Below are 22415 nucleotides of genomic sequence, written 5' to 3'. Positions count from 1 at the left end.
TGTTTGTGTTTCAAATTCCACATTTCCATCTAACCCTAATAACCTTTGATTCTCTTGCCTAATAAGAATTTATCTACCTCTGCCTTAAAGATATTCAATGGCCCCACCTCTACTGCCTTCGGAGGCAGAAAGTTCCAAAGTCACACAACCCTCAGAGCAAAAAATTCTCCTTGTCTTTGTCCTAAAATGGCAACCCCTAATGCCCCTTATTTCTGGACTCACCCACCAGAGGAAACATCCTATTTTCCACATCCACCCTGTCAATACCATTCAGGATCTTACATCACTTCAATCAAGTCACCCCTAACTCTTCTAAACTCCAGCGGAAACAAGCTCAATCTGCCTAATCTTTCCTCATAAGACAACCCCCTCATTCCACGTATCAGTTTAGTAAACCGCCTCAGAACCACCTCCAATACATTTACAACCTTCCTTAAATAAGGATACCAAAACAGCTCACAATATGTGGTCTCACTAATGTCCTGTATAACTGAAGCATAACATCCTTACTTTTATGTTCAATTGTTCTCATAATAAAAAATAGCATTCTATTAGCCTTCTTAATTACTTGCCATTCTTGCATACTAACTTTTTGTCACTCGTGCACTAAAACACCTAGATCCCTCTACACCTCAGAATTTTGCAGTTGTTCTCCGTTTATGTAATACTCTGCTTTTTTATTCTTCCTGCCAAAGTGAACAACTTCACATTTTTATTCATTATACTCCAGCTGCCAGATCTTTGCCCCCTCACTCAACCTGTCAATATCGTCTGCAACCTCATTATGTCCTCTTCACAGCATGCTTTCCTACCTGTCTTTGTCTCATCTGTAAAATTTAGCTATCATGCTTTCACTCCCCTTATCTAAGTCATTGATATAAATTGTAAAAAAAGTGGAGGCCCCAGGACAGACCTCTGCGCGACTCCATGCATCACATCCTGCCAATCATAAAAATACCCGTTTATACATAGTTTTCTGCCAGCCAATCGTCTATCTATGCTAATATGTTACCCCCACACCATGGGCTTTTATTTTCTATGATAACCTTTGACGTGGCACTTCTGGAAATCCAGGTACGGCAGGCCTACTGGTTCCCCTTTATCCACAGCACATGTTACTCCTTCACAGAACTCCAAATTATGCTTATTGTATCTAATATTTCACATTCCTCTTTAACTAGAATACCTATGTTATCCCTTTCCTTAGTGAAGACAGAGAGAAAGCACTCATTGAGAACCCTGCCCACATCTTCAGTATCAATGCACAAATTACCATGTATATCTCTGATAGGCCCTACCCTTTTCTTAGTCATTCTCCTACTCTTAATGTACTGGTAAAACATCTTTGGGTTTTCTTTGATTTTACCTGCCAATATATTTTCATATCCTTTCTTTGCTTTCCTAATTTCCTTTTTTACTTCACACCTGTACTTTCTAAACTCCTCTAGGCTTTTTACAGCATTATGTGTTTGTGACTATCAAAAGCTTTCTTTTTCTGTTTTATCTTACCCTGTATGATCTTATCTTGCTCTTCTCTCACCATTAGTTTCTATCATCCTTGGCTACCTCCCCTCATTTACCTCTTATTTCTTCCCCTCTCCACTCATCTTATATTTCTTATAGATCTTTCCCCTTTCCTAATTTCTCCTCTTATTTGCACCCTCTTTAGCCTCACCTTCCTAACCCTTTTCTCACCATTGCCCTTCCTTTCCATGGTTGAGTTATTCCCTCCCGCACGTTAGCCTACTTAACCTCAAAACATTGGTCTACCCACATGCAGTGCAGAGGTGTCGTTATTAGTATTATTAAAAACTTTGTATCATGTGCAACTTGCACACTTCAGACCTTAACATTTCAAGAATTTATAGCATCTAATCACCAATTACCATTTTCAAATTACCATTGGTCTTACTCAATTTTAAATCACAAGACAATAATGAGCCACTAATTTATAGTGTTGCAATTAAAAACTCAATAATCCCAATTCCCAATAGCCAATTGGGAATTACCAAGAAATTTGCCAGTGTGCAATCTCTACCAATGAAAGAGAACAGAATAATAGTCAATCAAATTGCTTGAAGTTCCTCTGTTCTGCTGAAGGGTCATCGACCTGAAACATCTGTTTCTCACTTCACAGATGCTGCCTGGCTTGCTGAGAGTTTCCAGCATTTTATATTTTTTATTTCAGGAAATAGTTTTGACAATCCTCATTTTTTTCTCTTAGTTACCAGCAATGAGTTCAAAATAAGGTTTCCAACATAATACATATTTTACAAGCCAGCTCAGAGATGAAGAGAGTCTGTGGATTTTTATAATACCTGTGCTTTATGATATTGATAGTGAGAATTAAAGAAACAATGCTTGCTTACATAAAGATTTACTGCTGCAGCTGCAGTGGATAAGGGAAATTAATTATTTATCTTTCACAAATTAAAAATTACTTGCTCATTATCTCAGAGTAAAAGTCTTAGAAATTTATTTTTGTTGTTTTTTCATTGGACATGCGCAGCCTTTCCTCAGTTCTACACTCCATCCCTATAGCAGCATAACCTCTTGGTTATTATAAGCAATGGCACAGGTTATTCATAAGGGCAGTTAATAACCATCGACTTAAAATTTTTCACATTTGAATTTCTGTATCAAAGATATAGCTATATCTATTTTTAAAAATACCTATTTTAAAAAATATTTCATACTTCAAATTGTTACTTTTTTAGTTTACTTCTTCAACTTCTTGTCAAATGGAAAGCTCATCTGAGGTTAGGACTTTAGATGCTCCTAATGGAAGGAAATGTATGAATTGCTCAGTGCTTTTGTAGTGATTGAAGGTATAGCTTTTCCTTCAGCCTATTTAGGGTCACGTGATTGTTCTTGACGAATGAGGCTTAAGTGCGGGTAATCTGTGGGAGGGGGTGGAGCTTTCTAGTCTTGGACCTGGTTCAACACATAGTTTCTAAAAGAGCGCTGAAATAAAGTTATCTGTTTCAAGTAGAAACCTGCCCAGTACTTCAAGTCATTACAGCTTTTTAATAATCTACCTCATTCACTCAGATAAAATTCCTAAGTACAGTTGCCAATTCTCCCAAATTTGCTGAGACTTGTCTGGAATGGATGATCAAACTTCCGGATATTGCTGCAACCTGGGAGATAAACACTGCAGCCCTGTGCTGATCCAAACTTGAGCCCTGCCTAAATGCTATTGAATGTTCCTGTAAATGTGCTTTCAATAGGTAAGGTGCAGCAAGCCTGTTAGCTTTATTTGGGTTTCATACCAAAAGGTCAAAATGCTGCAAATTAATTTTGATACGACTTGTAAGTCAGTAGTGTCTTAATTACCATCTAAAATATAATGTATTTTAAAATGCAGTAGGTCTTACACATGGAGGAAAACTGCAGCTTCTATTTCCTGAACATTGACCTCTGGCTCATGCAACCCTGGTCTCCTACAGATGATGGTAGTATGGTCAGTAAAACTGGAAGGGTGAAAAATTGGGCTTATTAGCACCTGTTTTTGGCCACGATGAGTACCTTTGAAGCTGCAACATGGCTTCCACAGCATGTGAACACACTTGTAGCTTGTTTAAAGCCAACCTAATAAACTAAATCAACAAAATGAGGGATAAAGTAAATACACACTTGTAGTGTGAGTCATGCCAGAAACAATCCTTATGAGGTTAGGGTGTGCAATGAATAGAAATGTCAGGATGATGCTGAACACTTTTTTAAAAAATTGTTGGATGGGAGAAGCAAAGAGAAAATACTCTGTGCTGAAAACTCTCTGCACAGTATTCTCCTTTAATACAGAATTAATGCAGTGGCAGTGAAAGTCACCTACCATTTGAACCTTAAAGGGGCATCGGTTTATCACCTTTAATTTCTCATCACATTGAATAGATTCAACAGCTGTTGACACCTTTGCCAGCCATATAGCTGCAAGCCGCAACACAAAACACCTTCTTTCTGGCTGTTGCTATGATTCAACAAGTGCTTGGTGCTTTCTATAGTTGTTTCCAGTTGCAAAATTCTACAAATGTGATGTGGGAGGTGCTGAAGGGTTTTTCTGCTGACTTCAAGACATCAACACAAACCAGCTGTTCCAAGATATGGATGCGCTATTAGCTATTCCCCTCACAGCTGATTTGGAGAATGAAAAGAGGCCACGCAGAGCAGGATAAGCTGCTGGTGGGGAGAGAGGGATAGGAGGAGGAGAAGAGTGCTCAGACGGAGCCATATACACCTACGGTGTTCAGGGAATAATTCTCCAACCTGAACCTCAATGAGAAACAGTGTGTCAGCGGAGATGGTGATGTAGTGGTAATGTCACTGGACTAGTAATCCAAATCCCGGTTTAGCAGCTGGTGGAATTTGAATTCAGTTAATAAACCTGGAATATAAAAATACTTTCACCATCACAGCTATCGTTGGTTGTCCTAAAGGCCCAGCAAGTTCATTAATATCCCTTTGGGGAAGGAAATTTGCTGTGCTTACCTGGTCTGCCCTACATGTGACTCCAGACCCACAACAATGTGGTTGGCTCTTAAGTGCCCTCTGAAATGGCCAAGCTGGCCACACAATTCAAGGGCAATTAGGAATGGGCAACAAATGCTAGCCTTGCCAGTGATCCCATGTGCCATGAAAGAATAAAAAATCAGACCCTTCTACTTCAATAAAGACACCCTCAGAAATCTTCCACAACTGCAACCTCAGACCAGGTCAAGGACCACATGACCATCGCCTTCTTCTAGGCTGGAACTAGAGATATTTGCAACTTCTTGTAGTTTGCATCCATTGGTGTATAAGGTGGTCACTGAGTCTTGCTATTCAATAAGACCTCACTACATTAAATGCTCTCTTGCCAGATACACGCAGGAAGATTAAGTACCCAGCTTCGCTAGGATTACAGGCTTCCCCCAGTTCAAAAAACAATGGGCGAAATCATCCCAGATTTGCACAAAGGTGGGATAAAGGTCTTTTTTACCCACCGGCCGCAATGGCGGCTTTTTGTGCTGTACTATCTCATTTCTGGTGCGTTCCGCCTCATTAATCATGCATTCATAAGGAACAAGCCAGATCGTTGGGGGGTGGGCTTGGATTTGCCCACCATGCTGTGAACTCAGCGCTTCCTTGCTCCGGGCACCATACTTCAAGCACACCAGAGTGCATGCCTACTTTGTGTCTTCAGACCAGGACTGCTCCAGGTGATAGATGGCCCCGAAAACAAAGTAGACAGCAGCCCCCAAATTTAGTGATGCCTCTCTGGGGTGCTTGCTGGACGCAGTGGAAGGTCGCCATGATGTTCTGTACCCCTGCTCTGGCCACAGGAGATCCGCTAGAGTCACCAATCTGACCTGAGAGGTGGTGGCACCAGCGGTCAATACCACTGGAGCACAGAGGAGGTCAGCCACCCAGTGCAGGAAAAGGATGAATGCTCTCATCTGTTCCGCCAGGATAAGTCAACTACCTCATCGCTCTCAACTCATACACTCACAAATCCATTACACATCCACAGAGGTCCTGCTCCTCAAGGGACAACACACATACGTTCACACTTCCATCAGTCTCATATCCTTTGAAGCTCATGCCCTCATCCCATTCATGGCTCCTCTCACCACACAAACATTCCACGCAGTGCCATGAATCCTGTTCACACTCTGTCCGTCTGTTTTCATGCAGAAGAAGCTGGCTCACAACAGCAGGGAGTGGTCCCAGACGGGGAGTGGAGTGGCCCACATTGGGCTCCTCATTCGCTTTGAGAAGCGTGCCATTGCACTGACTGGTGAGGACATGGAACGTGACTGTAGCGACAGTAAGGTTGGCAGCAAACACTCACATGAGGGTCCTGGACCCCATTATCCCTCTCTCAACTGTGAGTGCTCTCTCTTCTGCTTTTGACTCTGCTGCTATGCACTAATTATCTCCACTTTGGTTCATAGGGAGCTCTGCCAAGCCAACAACACCCTCAGCTAGCCAGTCCCTCAGCTCCATCCAGGTCCTCACCTCTAGCCAAGAGGACACCTCCTCCATTGAAGAGCTGGAAATAAGCAGCCTGGAAGAACTGTCACAGGACTTACCCCACACCCTGCACCAGTGCAGAGACACACACCTCCATAGGAAACTAGATCTAGAGCAGGCTTGGGTTTACAATCTGGTGGTCACCGCATGGACACGTGTCTGCAGCAGGAGGAGGCAGGTTCGGCACTCGGAGCTCTGCTGGGTAAAAGTCATCTGTGAGGTCCAAGTCAGATGAGGAGCCTCTGGATTCGGCCTCCCAACTCATCGTGGAGAGTCAGCAGAAGACAAGGGTACATCATGCAGAGCTGTTGGAAGCCCTCAACACAAGCCAAAGGAGTGCATCCACCTGCGCTCTGATGAAGTGGTGCCCACATGTGCATGCATGGAGATCTCAATGGGCAGGATGGCAGACGCCATGGAGACCCTGGTGCAGGAGAATGCAAAGATGTGCGCAGACGTGCACTCCTTCATGGGAACCACGGGTGAGTTCCTGCAGTGGCAATGCAAGAGGGAAACAGGGCACCTTGACCTCCCTCTAGGAGTCAGGCCGGTGCCCTTCGGCACCCGAAGGAAGGAGGAGCAGCAGGTGGACACTCCTGGGTCATCCACTCAGAAATCTCAAAGGCTGTCCTCTCCTTCTGAGTCCCCTTTGCCTGTAGCCCTCTCAACCTCATCCTCTATCACTGCAGAGGGAGCAGCTGGTCCAGAGGAGGACAGCCAAAGCAGGCTGGGGCCCTCAAGGCCTCGGCTCTCAAGAGGGCACATGCTGAAGTAATCAGAGGGAACAGGGTCAACCATTGCACAGACTGTCTCCACCCCTGCTGCGGATGTCAGGCAGCACCTAGAAGAAGTGGTTGGCCTAGAAAAGTTAAGAAATTCTGATCACAAGTGGTTGTATGGATGAACACATCTAGTCACTTTATAATCTGAAAATATATTCACTTTCACTGAATAATGTGTAATGTTGTCTTTCTGCTTCATTTACAAGCTTTGCAAGTCCTCTCCCTGCACCCTGCACCCCTCACCCCCACTAGCACATCAGCTGCATGCAGCCAGACCATGAATGATTCTGGAGGGAGAAGTATATGTGTGACAGGGCCTTCCAGAACCTTGTGCAAGCATTCTCCCACGCACGCCAGGCCTTCCTCAATCACACTCATCTCCATGTCCCAAGCATTTTCAATGCTGCCTGCTGGAGTTCTCTTTCAGTTGTCCATCTGAGCTGATGTGCATCTCCACCCAACCACAGAATGCACTCCCATGCAGCATCTGTATATGTCCAACATGAGGCTCTGCTCACTTTTGATTTGAAAAACATGGTCATAGTCAAGATTCTCATAAGCTCCCTGTCCTTTCCCCTCCCCTAGTCGCCCATGCCCTTTTCCCCATCACTGTTGACTCCCACTGGTATCACTTTCCACCTTCCCATTGTTACCAACCAACCCCAACACTTTTCCTTCCAGGATGTCCAGGTGAACATGCATGTTCCCTACCTTCCGGAGAATGCCAGCCCCATCCAAATCGACCTCCTCTCCATCTCCAGGATCCGTGTCTGCCTCCAAGTCCTTACCAAACAAACTGGCCATCCCTTCTACCGCTACCATCCCACCCTCAGTATCCCACCCTTCCGGCTCAGTCTGCCCCCTCTCATAATCACCATTCCCTCCTACCAAGCCCACCCTCAGTTCACTCCCCAGGAGGCAGTCATTGACTCCACAGACCCTTCCCTTGCATATTTACCTGGACATCCCTTGCTTTACTGTGCCCTCCACCCTTACTCCTTCCACCCTCCAAACTCCTTTCCTCCTATGAACTCCTTTCCCCCCCACCGAACCACTTCTTCCCACTGGACTTCTTTCCTCGCCCAGATTCCTTCCCCTCCCCAGACTCCTTTCCCTCTCCAAACTGCTTCCCTAACACTTTCCTCCCCCCTTACACCTACCTTCCCACTTGATGCATTCTTTCCCATTACACACTCCTCCCCCATATTCCCTCCTCCCCGTGCCAAACCTCATCCTCCGACACCTTCCTCCCCCCTTCCAACCTTACCCCACCCTAACACTTTCATTCCCGCTCTCTCAACCTCACCCTGCCTTGACACTTCCATTTTCGCCCCCCTCCCCAACCTCATCACCTCCCCAAGTACACCTTCCTCTCCTGGTCAATCCTAGACCTTCTTCTCACATCACACCACCTCCACCCCCACAGTACACCTTCTCCCACTCACAGCTGGAACTTCCTCTCCCTCCCTCGCTGATCATCTATAGCAGCCCATGTCCAAGACCATGATATTCCGAAGCAGACCCTATACATCAACAGAGATCTCCCGCCTCCTGTGAGCTGTTTTGTGGCAGAGCCATGTCCATGAGAATTCACCCAGCATGAGATGCATGTGTTCCACCAGGGTCCAGTAGCTGTAGGGCTCCAGCATCTTCTTCTCCTTGGATGTCTGCGATCTGAGCAAGGCCCTAACGGTAAGTCCCAACTTCTGCATGTCACACTTGTCCAAACGTGTTTTGGGCTGGTGTGTTTTCCCACCGGCGTATCGATAAATCAGGCGTGGAAGATGATTCCGGTCGGGACTTACTTTGCATCCTATTAGTGGGATCCAAATCAGGTTCACACTAGCCTCCAGAGGGATTGACCTTCCACCATGACGGACACCATCGGGTGATCCTGTTGCACTTTCACACCAGCGTGAAACCAACTTTTGGCCTTCTCACCATATTGCCCGCCCCCAGCCCACCATGACGTCCAATGCCATGGAGGCCGGAAAATTCTGGCCAATGAAAAGTTTCAGTGAATATCATTGGGGTACTGAAACAATGCCTTCGTTGCCTATAAGGGTCCGGCGTCACACTGCAGTACTCAGCGGAGCAGATTCACTGCAATTTTCTGCACTGCACAACCTCCCAACCCTTGCCACCAACAATATGGCAAGCAATTGAGGAACAGGAACATGATGAGGAGGATGAAGAAGAGGAACATAGGAGGAAGTTGAGGTAGTTGAGGAGGAGGAAAAGGAAGGGGAGGAGACAATCTAAGCAGCCCGTTTCTGCCTGAGTTATCTATGAATTGTTCATTTGAATGCAATACCAGTAAGTGTAACCCCAAATCCCCATTTACCAACTGTCACACACCTTTCCTTTCCTCTTTCACTGATCATCAAGGTGTCTGCTTAGCCACAAGGCAAGAATAAAAGCCAGCACAAAATAAATATTCCAAACCAAATTCATAAACACAGATGGTCTGCGGAAAACCCTGTGCCAAGTTGATGTTGGATTACTCCATGCTCCTTGTCATTGACTGCAGGTTTTCTGCAGGCTTCCCAATGTACCAGCCATTTAGTTGTGCCATTTAGTGTTTTTCTGTAGGCTACCCTGTCAAAGTGCTCAGCTCTGCAACAGAACCCTTGTGCAACCTTGCCCTCCACCAAGCTAGCACTTGTGCTATCCTTGCCTTCTGCCCTGGCTGATGCCCACTCATGACCTGTGTCTTGCCACTTGCGCATCGCACCTCTAATCAATTCTCTAAGAATAGTGTCCTTATCTGAGCAATGGCTACAAGTGTTGAATAGGTGACTGTGGTATGTCTTCATCATCACTCTTCATGGTTTTCTTCCACTCCCTGGCCAGTTTGCACCTCTTTATTATCTGAAAGGAAAAAAGCACAATGGTATGGTTCTGGAATGGGAAGGGAGGAAAAATAAGAGGTGCATCTTACACCACCTGCAGCTAGTAAATCAAGAAATATTGTATGATGAGAGGGAAGTAGAAAATGAAAAGGAGGATTAGATATAAATCCTCATCAACCTCAATGGTTTCAGCCCCACTGATGGCGATGGTCTCAGCAATGGGCATCTCAATAATGGCTGGCTATCCATATGGGTTAGGATGTAAAGCATGCTTGTCACCCTCTGGTTGGCTCCATTTTGAGACTAGTGGTGCAGTTGGTGGGATATGGCATTTGAAGATGGCCAGTCATGTGAGGTCATCTCCCTCTTGCTGGCACTGCATCCCAAGTCCTTGGGCCTTGAATTCTGACAGTTATCTCCATGGCTATCCCCTGCACTCACTTTTGAGTATGTGCTTGGAAGATCTCCTGACACCCTCCATATACAAGACATAGCTTCAATGTTCCATCTCTGCCACCAAGGCCTCCAGAGCAGCATCCGTAAACCTTGGAGCCTTTTCTATGTTGCACCGTTCTTCATTGTTTCCCACGTCAGATTCACTTTCTGCAAGACTGCCAGCACCTACTCCAACCACTTTAAGAGGTGCAGGATAACTTTAAGTGGTGTAATTTTGGGGCCCCCTGCTGATGAACAGCATGGTTAGCACTTGCTGCACCCAGTAATCTTTCAGATGAGAAGGTTTACCTGTTGGCTGCGTTACGTTGAATGGGTGCAGATGAATTGTGCATCACCATCCCTGTGTGGGACTTTGGGGGCAATCCAATTTAGCCTCAGAAGACTTTGTTCAACCGTCCCAAAGCTCAGATGGCTACCGGTCTGGTTAAACTGTTTTTTTCATTATGGCTAGACAGGATTTTATGGATAGAAATAGACAGTATTTTTTTCTTAACCTTACTGTCTGTATTGACTTAACTGTGGCTAATAAAAGCACTGCACTGATGGCAACATAACTTGAAGCACACTTCCCACCCCCCTCACCCCTTCTCCCAACAAACACAGAAATGCATTTTGAACACATTAGCACATGCCTGTCTGTCTCGTGAAGATGTCATGAACTGACATCATGACATAAATTATATTGTGCTTGGGCAGTGGTCAGCTTATCAAGAGCAACCATGCATTCTCATCCCTCGGAATGCAATTTGGTACCCGTCTCCCTGTGGCTTGTTGTATAAATTTGAGAGATATTATTAAGCCATTAAATACATTAACATTTTCAGGCTGCACTGAATGTCATTGACCAAATGCCATGGGACCAAATCTCCAGGAATAGAGTTGGCAACTGTATTTCTACATGTTAATTTCACAAAGTTGTTTACCTGTCTAAAGTCAATAAGTTAAAATGTTCATTAAAATAACACACATAGGAATTCTACCAGAATGCGTTGATCAAGTTATTAAACATAATGCTAAGCCAATTTTCTGTGCTGTAGCATGGGACTACTTGCAGACAACTTGTGAGGCAATAGAAAAATAGCTTCATTTATTAGTAACCTTTATCACAACATAAAAATTCTTAAAATCAGGGTCACACTAGCATACTTTGGGCAGTATTTTACAGCCCAGTTTCGGTGGGGACGGGGCCGTAAAATGCGGCGGGTCGTTATAAACCCCATTGACGACAGTGGGAACATAAAATCCCGCTGTCGTAAAATTCTACTCTTTGACTCTTCTGGTTTTTTTTGTAGTGTATTTGTAGTGGCAGGTTCCCTTAAATATAGAGCAGAATCTTCTGGCTGGCGTGCAGGTGGCAGAGTCCACATGCCAGCACTTAAAATGTTGCGCGCTGATATCATGCAAGCGTCCTGACATCAGCGCACAGCATCGCGATATTTCGGTTGGCGGGTGTGCTAAGCAGCAGGACGCGCGCCTGCCATTAATTAAAGGCTTTGTTAAGGCCATTAACTCTCCAATCGACCAGCATTTTGAGGGGCCCCTGCGAACTTTGGGTCGGCGCACGGGCCCAATGGGCAGGTGGGTAAGTGATTTGTTTACAAACCTCATAAAGTGTTTGTGTTCTTCTCTAACACGTCCCATCTCGTGTTAAATTTTCACATGAGGGGGACATGTTAATGATTTTTAAATTTTTCTATTTTTAGAGTTTCACAGACTTTCAGTGATCTCCCTGAGGCAGCACTTTGCCTCAGGGAGATGTGCACTCTTTCGCACGCATGCGCAAAAGAGCGCGCTCTGACAGTTGGGGAATACCCCCCGCCTGCACAGGAAGCGCATAGCGCTTCCCGTCTGGTGGCCCGCTGGGCGGGCCTTAATTGGCCCGGCAACTTAAAACGGCGGCGGGGCCTGTTTCAGCCTCTGCCGAGTCAGTGGGGCCCACCTGCCCATCAAGGGCAAAATTCTGCCCATAGCGTCTAATTGGAGGCCCACGAGGAGCCATGAGGCTCTTAGTAACAATCTGATGGCACTTTCTGGGTTTAAAACTGATAAGGAGGAAGTATTAGGCTGGCTGTACTTAAAGTTGTTAAGTCACGAGGACCAGATAAGATACATCCAAGGATAATGAAAAAGTAAGGGTGGACGTTGTGGAGGCACTTGCCAAAATTTCCCAATCCTCCTTAGATACAGAGGTGATGCCAGAGGACTGGAGAATCGCAAATATTAAACCTTTGTTTAAAAAAGGGTGTAAAGATAAGACCAGCAACTGCAGGCTGGTCAGTTTAACCGCAGTGCTGAAGGAGTTTTAGAAATGATAATTCAAGACAAAATTAATAGTTTCTTGGGCAAATGAGGGTTAGTTAAGGAAAGCCAGTATGGAATTGTTAAGGGCAAATCATGTTTAACCAATTTGCTTGGATTCTTTGATGAGGTAACAGAGAGGATAGATGAGCGTAATGTAGTTGATGTGGTGTACATGAACTTCCAACAGAAATTTAACAAATTTGCCACACAACAAACTTATGAGAAATGTTAGAGCTCATGGAATAAAAGGGACAGGAGCAACATGGATATGAAATTGGCTGAGTGACAGGAAATAATAGTGATGAATGGTTGTTTTTTGGAGGGGTTCCCGGGGTCAGTGTTGGGACCCCTGCTTTTGATATATATTAATTACCTTGACTTCGGCGTAAAGGGCACAATTTCAAAATTTGCAAATGACATGAAACTTGGAAGTATTATGAACTGTGAGGAGGATAATGTGATATTTCAAAGGGACATAGACAGGCTGGTGAAATGGGCGGACAAATGGCAAATGATATTTAGTCCAGAGAAGTGTGAAGTAATTCAGCTTGGTCAGAAGAACTGGGAGAATTAATATAAAATAAAGAGTACAACTCTAAAGGAAGTGCAGGAGCAGAGGGACCTGGAGGCATATGTGCACAAATCATTGAAGGTGGCAGAGCAGGTTAGAGCATGGCTAAAAAAGCATACAGGTTCCTAGGTTTTATAAACAGGGACAAGGAGTACAAAAGCAAGGACGTCATGATAAACCTGTGTAAGACACTGATTCAGCTTCAACTGGAGCATTACATCCAGTTCTGTGTACTACACTTTAGAAAGGATGTGAAGGCAGTAGAGAGGGTGCAGGAAAAAATCATGAGAATGGTTCTAAAGATGAGGAACTTCAGCTGCTTTGAGAAATTGAAGAAGTTGGTCCTGTTCTCTCTGGAGAAGAGAAGGTTGAGAGGATATTTCATAGACGGATTCAAAAACATGAGGGATCTGGACAGAGTAGAAAGGGAGAGACTGTTCCCATGGTGGAAGGATTGATAACCTGAGGACATTGATTTAAGGACATAGGCAAGTTGGTGAAGTGTGTGGACAAGTGACAGATGAAACTTAGTGCAGAGAGGTGTGAAGTGATTCAGTTTGCTGGGAAGAATGGGGAGATTAGCAAAAGAAACATGAGGGAAAACTTTGTAACATAGTCTGGATCTGGAATGCATTTCCTGTGAATGTGACGGAGGCAGATTTATTTGTGGCTTTCAAAAGAGAATTGGATCGTTATATGAAGAGAAAGATTTGCAGGGCTATCTGGAAAAGGCAGGGGAATGGCACTAGATAAATTGCTTTTGCAGAGAGCCAGCACAAACACAATTGAGCCAAATGGCCTCCGTCTGTGCTATAACCTTTCTGTGATTCTACATTTGAAGAAGAAAGGCTTTCATTCAATCAGCAAATGTGTTAAAAACAGAATGGCCCAGATCTTGCAGTTGAAAGGAAGAGCGCTCATCATTTACCTCTTTGACAGCGGCCCAGAAGGTTTTCCCAGGTCTTTGACAGATACTTGCTCTAATCTGGTATCTGACCAGCACAGTGCCCTCTTCAGGGGATCTGGGCCATCTGTGAGTAAGGATATAAATAAAGAAGCTCTTCAACAAATCAGATTCAATAATCCCCATTGAAATGCATAGGCAAACTTCATGCTGCTTTCTCATTTAGAAGATTGCTGCATGTAACCAGTGTTGAACTCGTTGAGTGGTTGCAGGCCTGAACAGGTTCAGTTTGTTGCCATGCAAGCATAGATTACTGCCATGTACACTCAGATTACTGCCACTCTGATTGCAGATACCAGTGCTCAAAGGGTCTTGCAAGGTCTCCCAGAAATCCGGCAAATCGATCCTCTAACAGATACTAGGATTGCTGAGGTGCCACCCCGGGACAATGGCAGTGGCATCATTGAGCATGAACTTTCCTCAAGATGGATAGTGTTCATCCTCCCAGAACTGCCACTCTGCCAGTGCCCTTGATGTTGCATGTTACCCAGACAGCCCAGACTGCAGCTGTCCATGCTGAGGTGGCACAGTCAGAAGCTATGCCTTGTAGGGTCAGAGTTGCATGAGGCTGTCCTACAAGTCTGCAGTCTCCCTCACCAGCCCTGCTGCAGTCACTGAGGTAGCACCACGTAGGAGCACTAGGACAGGCAAAGGCATGCGAAAAATAGGCTCAAGGAATGCACAAGGCTGAATAGTTGACTATTGCAATAGTTGACTAATGCAAACTAACATTGTTTGATTTATAAATTTGGCTTGGAATGTTTATTTTGTCATTTTTTTTAGTTTAGCATTGTGGCCAAGCAGACACAGTGATGGCCAATACAGAGGAAAGGTAAGGTATAGGACTGGTGGTAATTGAGTTTGTGTTCAATGACACCGCAGTCAGGTGAGTCAGTCATAGCCATGAAGGTTGCTTATTCGCCTTCGCCTTATTTCTTGTCCTCCTCTTTAGCTAGTCGCTGTATAGCTGGTGGCAAGGGCTGTTCCCTCACGCTGGTGAAGCTGCGCAGCTTACAGGAGACTATGACAAATTGCGACAGTGCTCTGCTGAGTCCTACAGGGCTTATCCAATGTAACTCAGGCAGCAGAATCTTTGTTCCAGCACTCCTACTCTGGTCCATTCTATCACATTTTGTGTAGCAGCATGGCATTCATTATATGCATTCTGCCTACATGTGTGTGTGTTGTGCATGAAAGCTAGAAGCCATGTGGTCAGTAGATCGCCCTTGTTACCCAGTGCCCATGCTCTGATTTGCCATAGTGGCACAAATATAAATGATACATTGGATTGGTGCAGAACGAAGGCATCATGGCGCCTGCCAGGATGCTGGACATTGGACATGCTGCATTGCATATGGTTGCTCACCAGCTGGAAATTGAGGAAACAGATTCCCTTCTGGTTGTGCATGTTTCAGAATAGTGCCCACAAAGCAGCCTGCCTGCAGTTAATGAGATCCTGCATTGTGGGGTAGCCTGTAGTCCTCACAAAGCTGCATGTTGCCTGCACTCACTTCTCTCTGGCAAGAGAAACTGAAATGTATTCAACTCTTTTGGAATGCAAAATCTCAATGACTTCCATTATTCAACAGTGAGTGGTGAATTGAGAGATGTTGCAAATATTACCTGCTCAATCTTGGAAGGAGCCAGATGTATAAAAGTTCATGACCATTGTCACCTTCACAGCATTTGGCAATCCCTGAGGCTGCAGTTGTGGCTGTAACAGGCAGGTGCCAGATTGCAGTGAGGACCTCTTTGGAAACATAGTGACACACTGTGCCTCACTGACTTTCAAGTAGGAGCATTGCACCCTGAACACCCTTGTTAGATATGGCCCCCTGCTGAGATCCCATCTTCTTTTCCCTCTTCCAACATCTTGACCTGCTCCGTGTTGTCTCTGCTCAATCTCCCTGTCATACTGTATTCCAAAGGGGATGCAAATCCTTGATCTCTGCCTCAGAGGAATTGGTTTCTGCAGGATCCTTCAAGTTGGGACATAGCTTGTGCCACACTACTCTCTGTAAATTTCAGCAGCCAAAATAACTCTACCTTGCCTGTAAACATTTCTACAAAATGGCAGCAAGGACCAGAAGAAATCAATCGCAACTGATCTGAAAGTAGCCGATCCCTTTAAATAGTGATGCTGGATTGGTGGGGGTGGAATGGTGGCGGGGGTTGTCTTTCTGTAATGAATTTGGATGTGATAAATAAATTGACAGCAAGACCATCAAATTGTAGCTAAGTGGTGGTAAGATTTATTAAGCATAAAATATGACCTAACAAACTCGGCAGTAATTAACACAGCTTAACAGGTTATACCTCCCGTTTCAGCTACAGACAATGGAGCACGAAAAGCCGAGACTGGATTCATCTTGTGGACTTCTCAAATGTCTGTAGCTTCTGTAAAATTCTGTAATTTACTCAGACTTCTGTCTGTTGTTCTCTGATCCCGAGTTGGAACAATCCCTTCCCTTTGGAATTTTCTTCTCCCTGCTGCAACAAACATGATTTCAACCTCCTTTCTTATACTTAGTTCCCCCTTTACAAACCATTTGAGGCAAGTGACCAGTTACCAGGGCACATAATTGATCATTAATTGGTCCCTGCCACCTGGTGTTAGCTCCTAATTTATAACATTCCAAAGTAAGAGAATTCTCACACATCCAGGCACCTTATTAGTTATGTATTGGTTTTGACCAGTTAGCACAGTTGCATGCAGTTACAAGTAAATACTATGCAAGCTGCTGAAAAAAATAAAGCATAGAGAACATTATCTCTGCCTGTATACCTTGGAAACCTTCCCTCTCACTCAATGTTTCTTTTTGACCCAGCTTTGTCATTTGATGTGTTAGGCCAAGTATTGCTGGAGTGGGGCATCTTTTGGGGTACCATATCAGTTAGACTTTTGTGCTTCTATCAGCTTGAAAGTTTATTGCACCATATGCAGCTCGAAGTGCAAGTGCAATGGTAAAGGCAATGGAATATCAGGGACCTCAGTGAACAGTGAGACGAATACTGTGATAAAAGCAAAATACTGTGGATGCTGGAAATCTGAAATAAAAACAGCAAATGCTGGAAAAACTCAGCAGGTCTGACAGCATCTGTGGAGAGAGGAACAGAGTTAACATTTCAAGTCTAATGTTTAACCAATGAGATTTAAAGCTTATACAGAGCATGGCCGAGAAGGAGTGTGGACCAGGTACTAAAAGAGAAACAAAGACTGGGATTTCATGTGCCCGCCAGCATCGGGCATGTTTGGTGGCGTGAGCGGACAATATGGTGCGATTGGCTTCGTGACAGCATGAAACCAGTTTGCGAATGTCCACTCAGCCCGCCTAAAAGTGATGTGGTACTGTCTGTGAAGCCTGGCGCTGATGACTGCGCGTGCAAGGTAGGCTGTTCCCTGCCATCGGACTTCAGGAAGCTCATTGTAATACATCAGCATATCATTATTAGGCCTGCCCACTGGAATCATCCCAACAACTCCCCCCCCCCCGAACCCCACACCCTGCTGGATCGTTTGTCCTGCCGATGTGTTTTACAACAATAAATAAGTGATATGCATGTGGCTGGTTGCACTTTGCTCAGGACTTCAAGGTTTGTTTGCCTGCCTTGCTTCAGTCAGCATTCACAGTCATCAGTGCCAAGCTTCACAGACAGCACCACATCACTTTTATGGGGGCTCACAACAGGTCTCTACCAGCCAGATCAGCCATATGTGGGTGGCTTTTCAATGGCTGCAGAGCCAGAACTTGCTTGGTGAAAGGAGGGAAGTAGCCTCAGGCAAGGGAAGAGGCTACAGGACAAGGGCTATACTAAGGAGGGAAGGTAATCCATGGTGTATGTGGGGGGCACAAGTGCAAGTGGCCTCAAGATGTTAATCTCTGAGGATGCAGTCTTCAGAGGAGGTGAGGCCAAATGGATGTGTGAGGGTAAGTGTGTGAGAATGGGTGGTGATGTCTCTTGAGCTGGCAGTGAGTAAGATGCCGATGAATTGTTATAGGTTTGAGTGTGTGAGCTTAGAGTGATGAGATGGCTGCCATATCCTACAGATGAGTTCATTCATGCTCTATTTGGATGGCCAACCTCATCAGTGCGGCATTGGCACTGAGCACCACTGCCATTGCCTACCAAGCTGTAGTGGTAATATAGCTGTCCCTCCTGTGGCCAGAGAGGGGGTAGAGGACATCACAGCAGGCCTCCATGGCATCCAAAGGGCACTTGAGGACTGCCATCTTCTTGCCTTTCAGGGTCATGTCTTCTTTGCTGCAGTCCTGGGCTGAAAGTACTGAGCGTGGCTGTATTTTAAACGTAATGCCTGGCGTGATGAAACAGTGAGGTAGTGGCGTGGTGGGCAAATGAAAGCTTGCCTGCCATGGAGACTGTGTGTTTCCTGAGAATGCATAAATAACATGACGGGCTTGGGACAATACGACACGAAAACCCGCCAGCTCGGCTGGTGTGTAAAATATTGTTTTACCCGCCTACTACCGCACTTAGTGCAAATCTGGGATGATTCTGCCCAAAAAGAGAAGGAAAGAAAAATTAGATTGAGAAAGGAGAGATGGAAACAAAAGGTAAAAATTAAAAATTTTATGTTTTAAAAATCTCTGCAAACAATTTACCACCTGAAAGAATGTGATTCTCCTGTTTAAATTGCTCAATTCCTCTGCCAGAGAATTTCCCCGGCACAGCATTAAAATTTATCATGTTGTTAAAAGGGTACTTACGCAGTAATTACCGGACTTAACTTTTTGTGGCAGGTTTAATGGGCAATTAATATGCAAATCCAGCAAGTTCTAAAAAATAATGGGGAAGCTAAGGGTGAGATGGTGTTTGTACAAAGCAAATGGCAGAACAACGTAAATTGACCACCAAGTTCTAGAGAGCCACAAGACAAGGTGCATCTATAGCCCCCTCAATTTGCTGGCCAATTTGCACATAAATAACTGTGTGGGTTATTAAGATGCCATTATTTTTTTCAGCATGATCTGGCCCAATATCTGACACTGCAACTGCAGTGTACCATAATGGTAAAGCACTTGATTTCGAAGTTCAAGACTGGGATATGTAAATATTAAAATTGCCTTGAACGTAGTGGCTATTTGATACTAAGAGAAATATCTTATTACTATCATACACATTAGTAACTCCATGATTTAACGTGTCAGATTATATATAGGTTACAGTGTATCAATACACAGGTTTATTCCTAAATAAGGAAGATTTAATGTACTTCTGTTGAACACGGTTGATGTATATTCAATAACTTGAACCACAAATAGGAATATTTTGTAAACCAGATGCCATTACCAGAAAGTTTTCATAATTTTGTAGATTTTAGTTTTGTTTAATCAAGATAATTTCTTATTTCCCTAAAATCAAATTCAAAAAATATTCATTTTAAAAATGTGAAAATTTGCAGGCTGTAATGATGTCAAGATACAGATGTCAAATGATGCACTTGACAAAAGTCAAAGTTTAATAGATATTCAAGGCGATTTTAGAAAAAAATGCCTAGTTGCATATGTGCTACTCATTCAAGCTGAAGTGATGCACTCTGGGAATAACTACCAAACCACACTCTGCAACATCTGCTCTCTCTAAGTGAGTTAGCACACGTCAGACATCTTTATGTCAGAATGCTGCAGTGATGGATGCAGTTGCTGAAATGTTGCATAAAATCTGGTGTGTAGTTCTGGCTGTTAAGTGAAATTGCTATTTAAATTAATGGCGCTGTCATAGTTTATCTGTGCAAAGAATGAACACTGATTAGGGTATTAAGCAATTAGCAATTTATCATACTGGAACAAGCTTGATAATAATTAGAGTGGCATTGCTGTACCAAAGGTGATTAAAAAAATAAAATTTGTTGTTTTCCATTGTGCTAGGGCTGGTCTGTTGTGGGCAGGACCTGGTGGATGCATCAATTACCCTTTGCTGCATTGGACCTGATGGGTCAAGGAAATCCCATATCATTGATGGAGCCCAAGTCAAATGCTGTGGTACTGAAGTTATATCCAGCAATGAACAATGTTGTAATGGGGTTGGTTATAATCCCTCAGAACAGGCTTGTGTTAACAGAACTTCAGATGGAAAGGTAATATACTTACTTTGCTTTGTCATTCATACATGCTGAATTCACTATTATTTCACCTTGTGATCAATATAAACAGTTCAAAGTATAATTTCTTTTTGCATGGACATATATACATTATTTGCCTTGGCTGCTGATAAAAACACTCATCTCTCTGTGATTCTAGATTTCAAAAATCTTTTTGGGCTGTGGTTGCAGATGTTATCAAAATAGCCCAGTCTCCTAATCATTTAATCTACAGTAATATAAACAACAAACTTCCCTGGCAACCTTTTATATTTTGAGTCATTTATCCATCAATTCCATTAAAGCAAGGAATAGCCCGTAATTTTCTTTAGTCCCATAAAAGCACATCTTATCCAAATTTCCCAAAGAGAACATTGCACTGAAATCACCAACACATATATGGAGAACCTGTTTAAAAATGACAAATATAGTACTTCTTTCCTCATGATGTAAGAAGATAAAATGAGACAATATCATCATTAATTTATTGTAATAGGTAGTTAAATCTACCTCTCACAATAAGATCAATAACTTTATTCTGTTTCTTTTGGTGGTAAAGTTTGAGCCATTCCTGATATTATGTGGTGCCACTGAAATTTAAATATTTGGTGTTTTATGCTCATAGGAATGACTGCTTCTTATTGAGGATTCCCCCTACCACCCCATCCCCAATTTTTTTCTGTCCTCTCCTAAATTCATTGGCTCAAGTTGGCTTCCAGTTGCAGCCATGATGCCCAAACACCGCGCCTAATCCAAGCCATCATTCTTCATGTATCAAACTAGAAGTGATTGTTGGCAGGTTATTTGACAACATGAGGCATCACAACAGTCTCACTTCCTATGTTCACTCCACCATCCAAACTTGGACATATCAATTAAGTAATCAGGAGCAGGAATTTGGGCTGATATTTTTCATTTTTGTAGCCCAAGCCTGCAGCAGCCAATTCCAGTTCGTCTGCTAAAATCACATAAAACTGCATAGGATCATCTTTGCTCCATATAATTACGTGGTTAGTTTGCCTTAGAGTTACCTCAGACAGTGCATTTACCCAACAAGTCACTGAACCTGTTTGATTTCATTCTTGTGAAAACAGATGAGATGTGGGAGTACAATAGCAGAAAAGTGACAAAGTGATTCATAAAGTATTTTATTTAAAAACAGATTGGTATCACTTAATTTTAAGTGTGTGCTGTCATGTAGTGCTTAATGCCTAACAAAGCCTCAGTGCTCTAACTATAAAAAATGTATAGTTATTTAATAAGATTGAAATCACATTTTATGAATAATGAAAATATCCTTAATAAAAAGGTGGTACACTGCAACAATTAATTAGTAATATTTCCGTAAAAATGTAAATACAAAGCAATCCTGCTTATAAATGTTTGATAATGTGTATGACAAGCGTTATTAATTTGTAATAAACACTGGTTGTAAATCATTTAAAAATGTCTTCCTATTACATTTAGGTCCACTGTTGAAGGCTTATCTTGTAATCACAAATTTTAAACAGATCCTGTTATTATTCCTTTTATGTGGAGGGAACTATTTGTAGATGTAATAACTTAGATGTAGTTTTATCATTGCCAAATGGCACCAGTCACTTAAGTGTATATGCGCAAACTAAATACACAGTTTCTCCATGATTATGGTGTTGATAATGTATTAGTCATTAACCATTATACTATAGGATGGAGGGTGCAGCATTATTAGGTCTGATCTACATTTTATGGCAGATATGCCTCAAAACACCATTTTTTTTTTAGTCTCTGTGCTCATTCCTCCCTCTCTGAAAGTGGCAGTCACTTACAAGCTGTCTGTATCCAAAATCCCGACCTTATGAATTAGGTGTTCTTTCAGCAGCATTTCAATATTATAATAACATGACCTCACATTAGGGTGCACAGTCAGGCACAGGCACACACAGTGGTCCTGATGCAGACCAGTGATCTCAGCACTGCAGCTTGGACCAAATTACTGGTGTCATATTGCTTTAGACGTGCAGTACCAACACTTCTAAATTTACCTTCTGTGAACCTTATAACTAGAAGCCCTAACTGTCAGCTCACCACAGAAATCAGCAAGGGAACATCACAAAAAACCCTCTCAAATGATAGTCCAAAAAAAAACTCTGTTAACTCCTGTTTTATTACTCATGCTATTTGCTGAGGTATTTTTACCCACTGTCACCAATACGAGAAAACCACATTCACCATGAAACATATCCTCAGATTCCTGGTTTAGTTTAGTTTCCTAACACTGGTCCATGAGTAGAAATGGGAAGTCTCACATTCTTAGTGAAATAAACAAAAATATCCTCCACACAGTTCAAATTATAACAGAGTAAAATTATTTTGTCTAGTCTCTAGGTTTGGATGT

At 43.3% G+C, this 22415-nt stretch overlaps 1 protein-coding gene across 1 annotated transcript in view; it reads left to right on the top strand.

Moving 5' to 3' along the window:
* Window positions 1–22415, top strand: part of ush2a (Usher syndrome 2A (autosomal recessive, mild)) — a 1196697-nt gene that overhangs the window by 942503 nt on the left and 231779 nt on the right. The window contains exon 50 of the mRNA XM_041207243.1: window positions 19827–20035. Within this exon, the coding sequence (XP_041063177.1) occupies window positions 19827–20035 (209 nt within the window). The remainder of the gene's footprint in view (window positions 1–19826; window positions 20036–22415) is intronic.

This window comes from Carcharodon carcharias, chromosome 2 (genome assembly GCF_017639515.1).
Source record: "Carcharodon carcharias isolate sCarCar2 chromosome 2, sCarCar2.pri, whole genome shotgun sequence".
Taxonomy (NCBI): Eukaryota; Metazoa; Chordata; class Chondrichthyes; order Lamniformes; family Lamnidae; genus Carcharodon; species Carcharodon carcharias.
The sequence above is the reverse complement of the archived record's forward strand: the minus strand, read 5'-3'. Positions and strand labels throughout refer to the sequence as shown.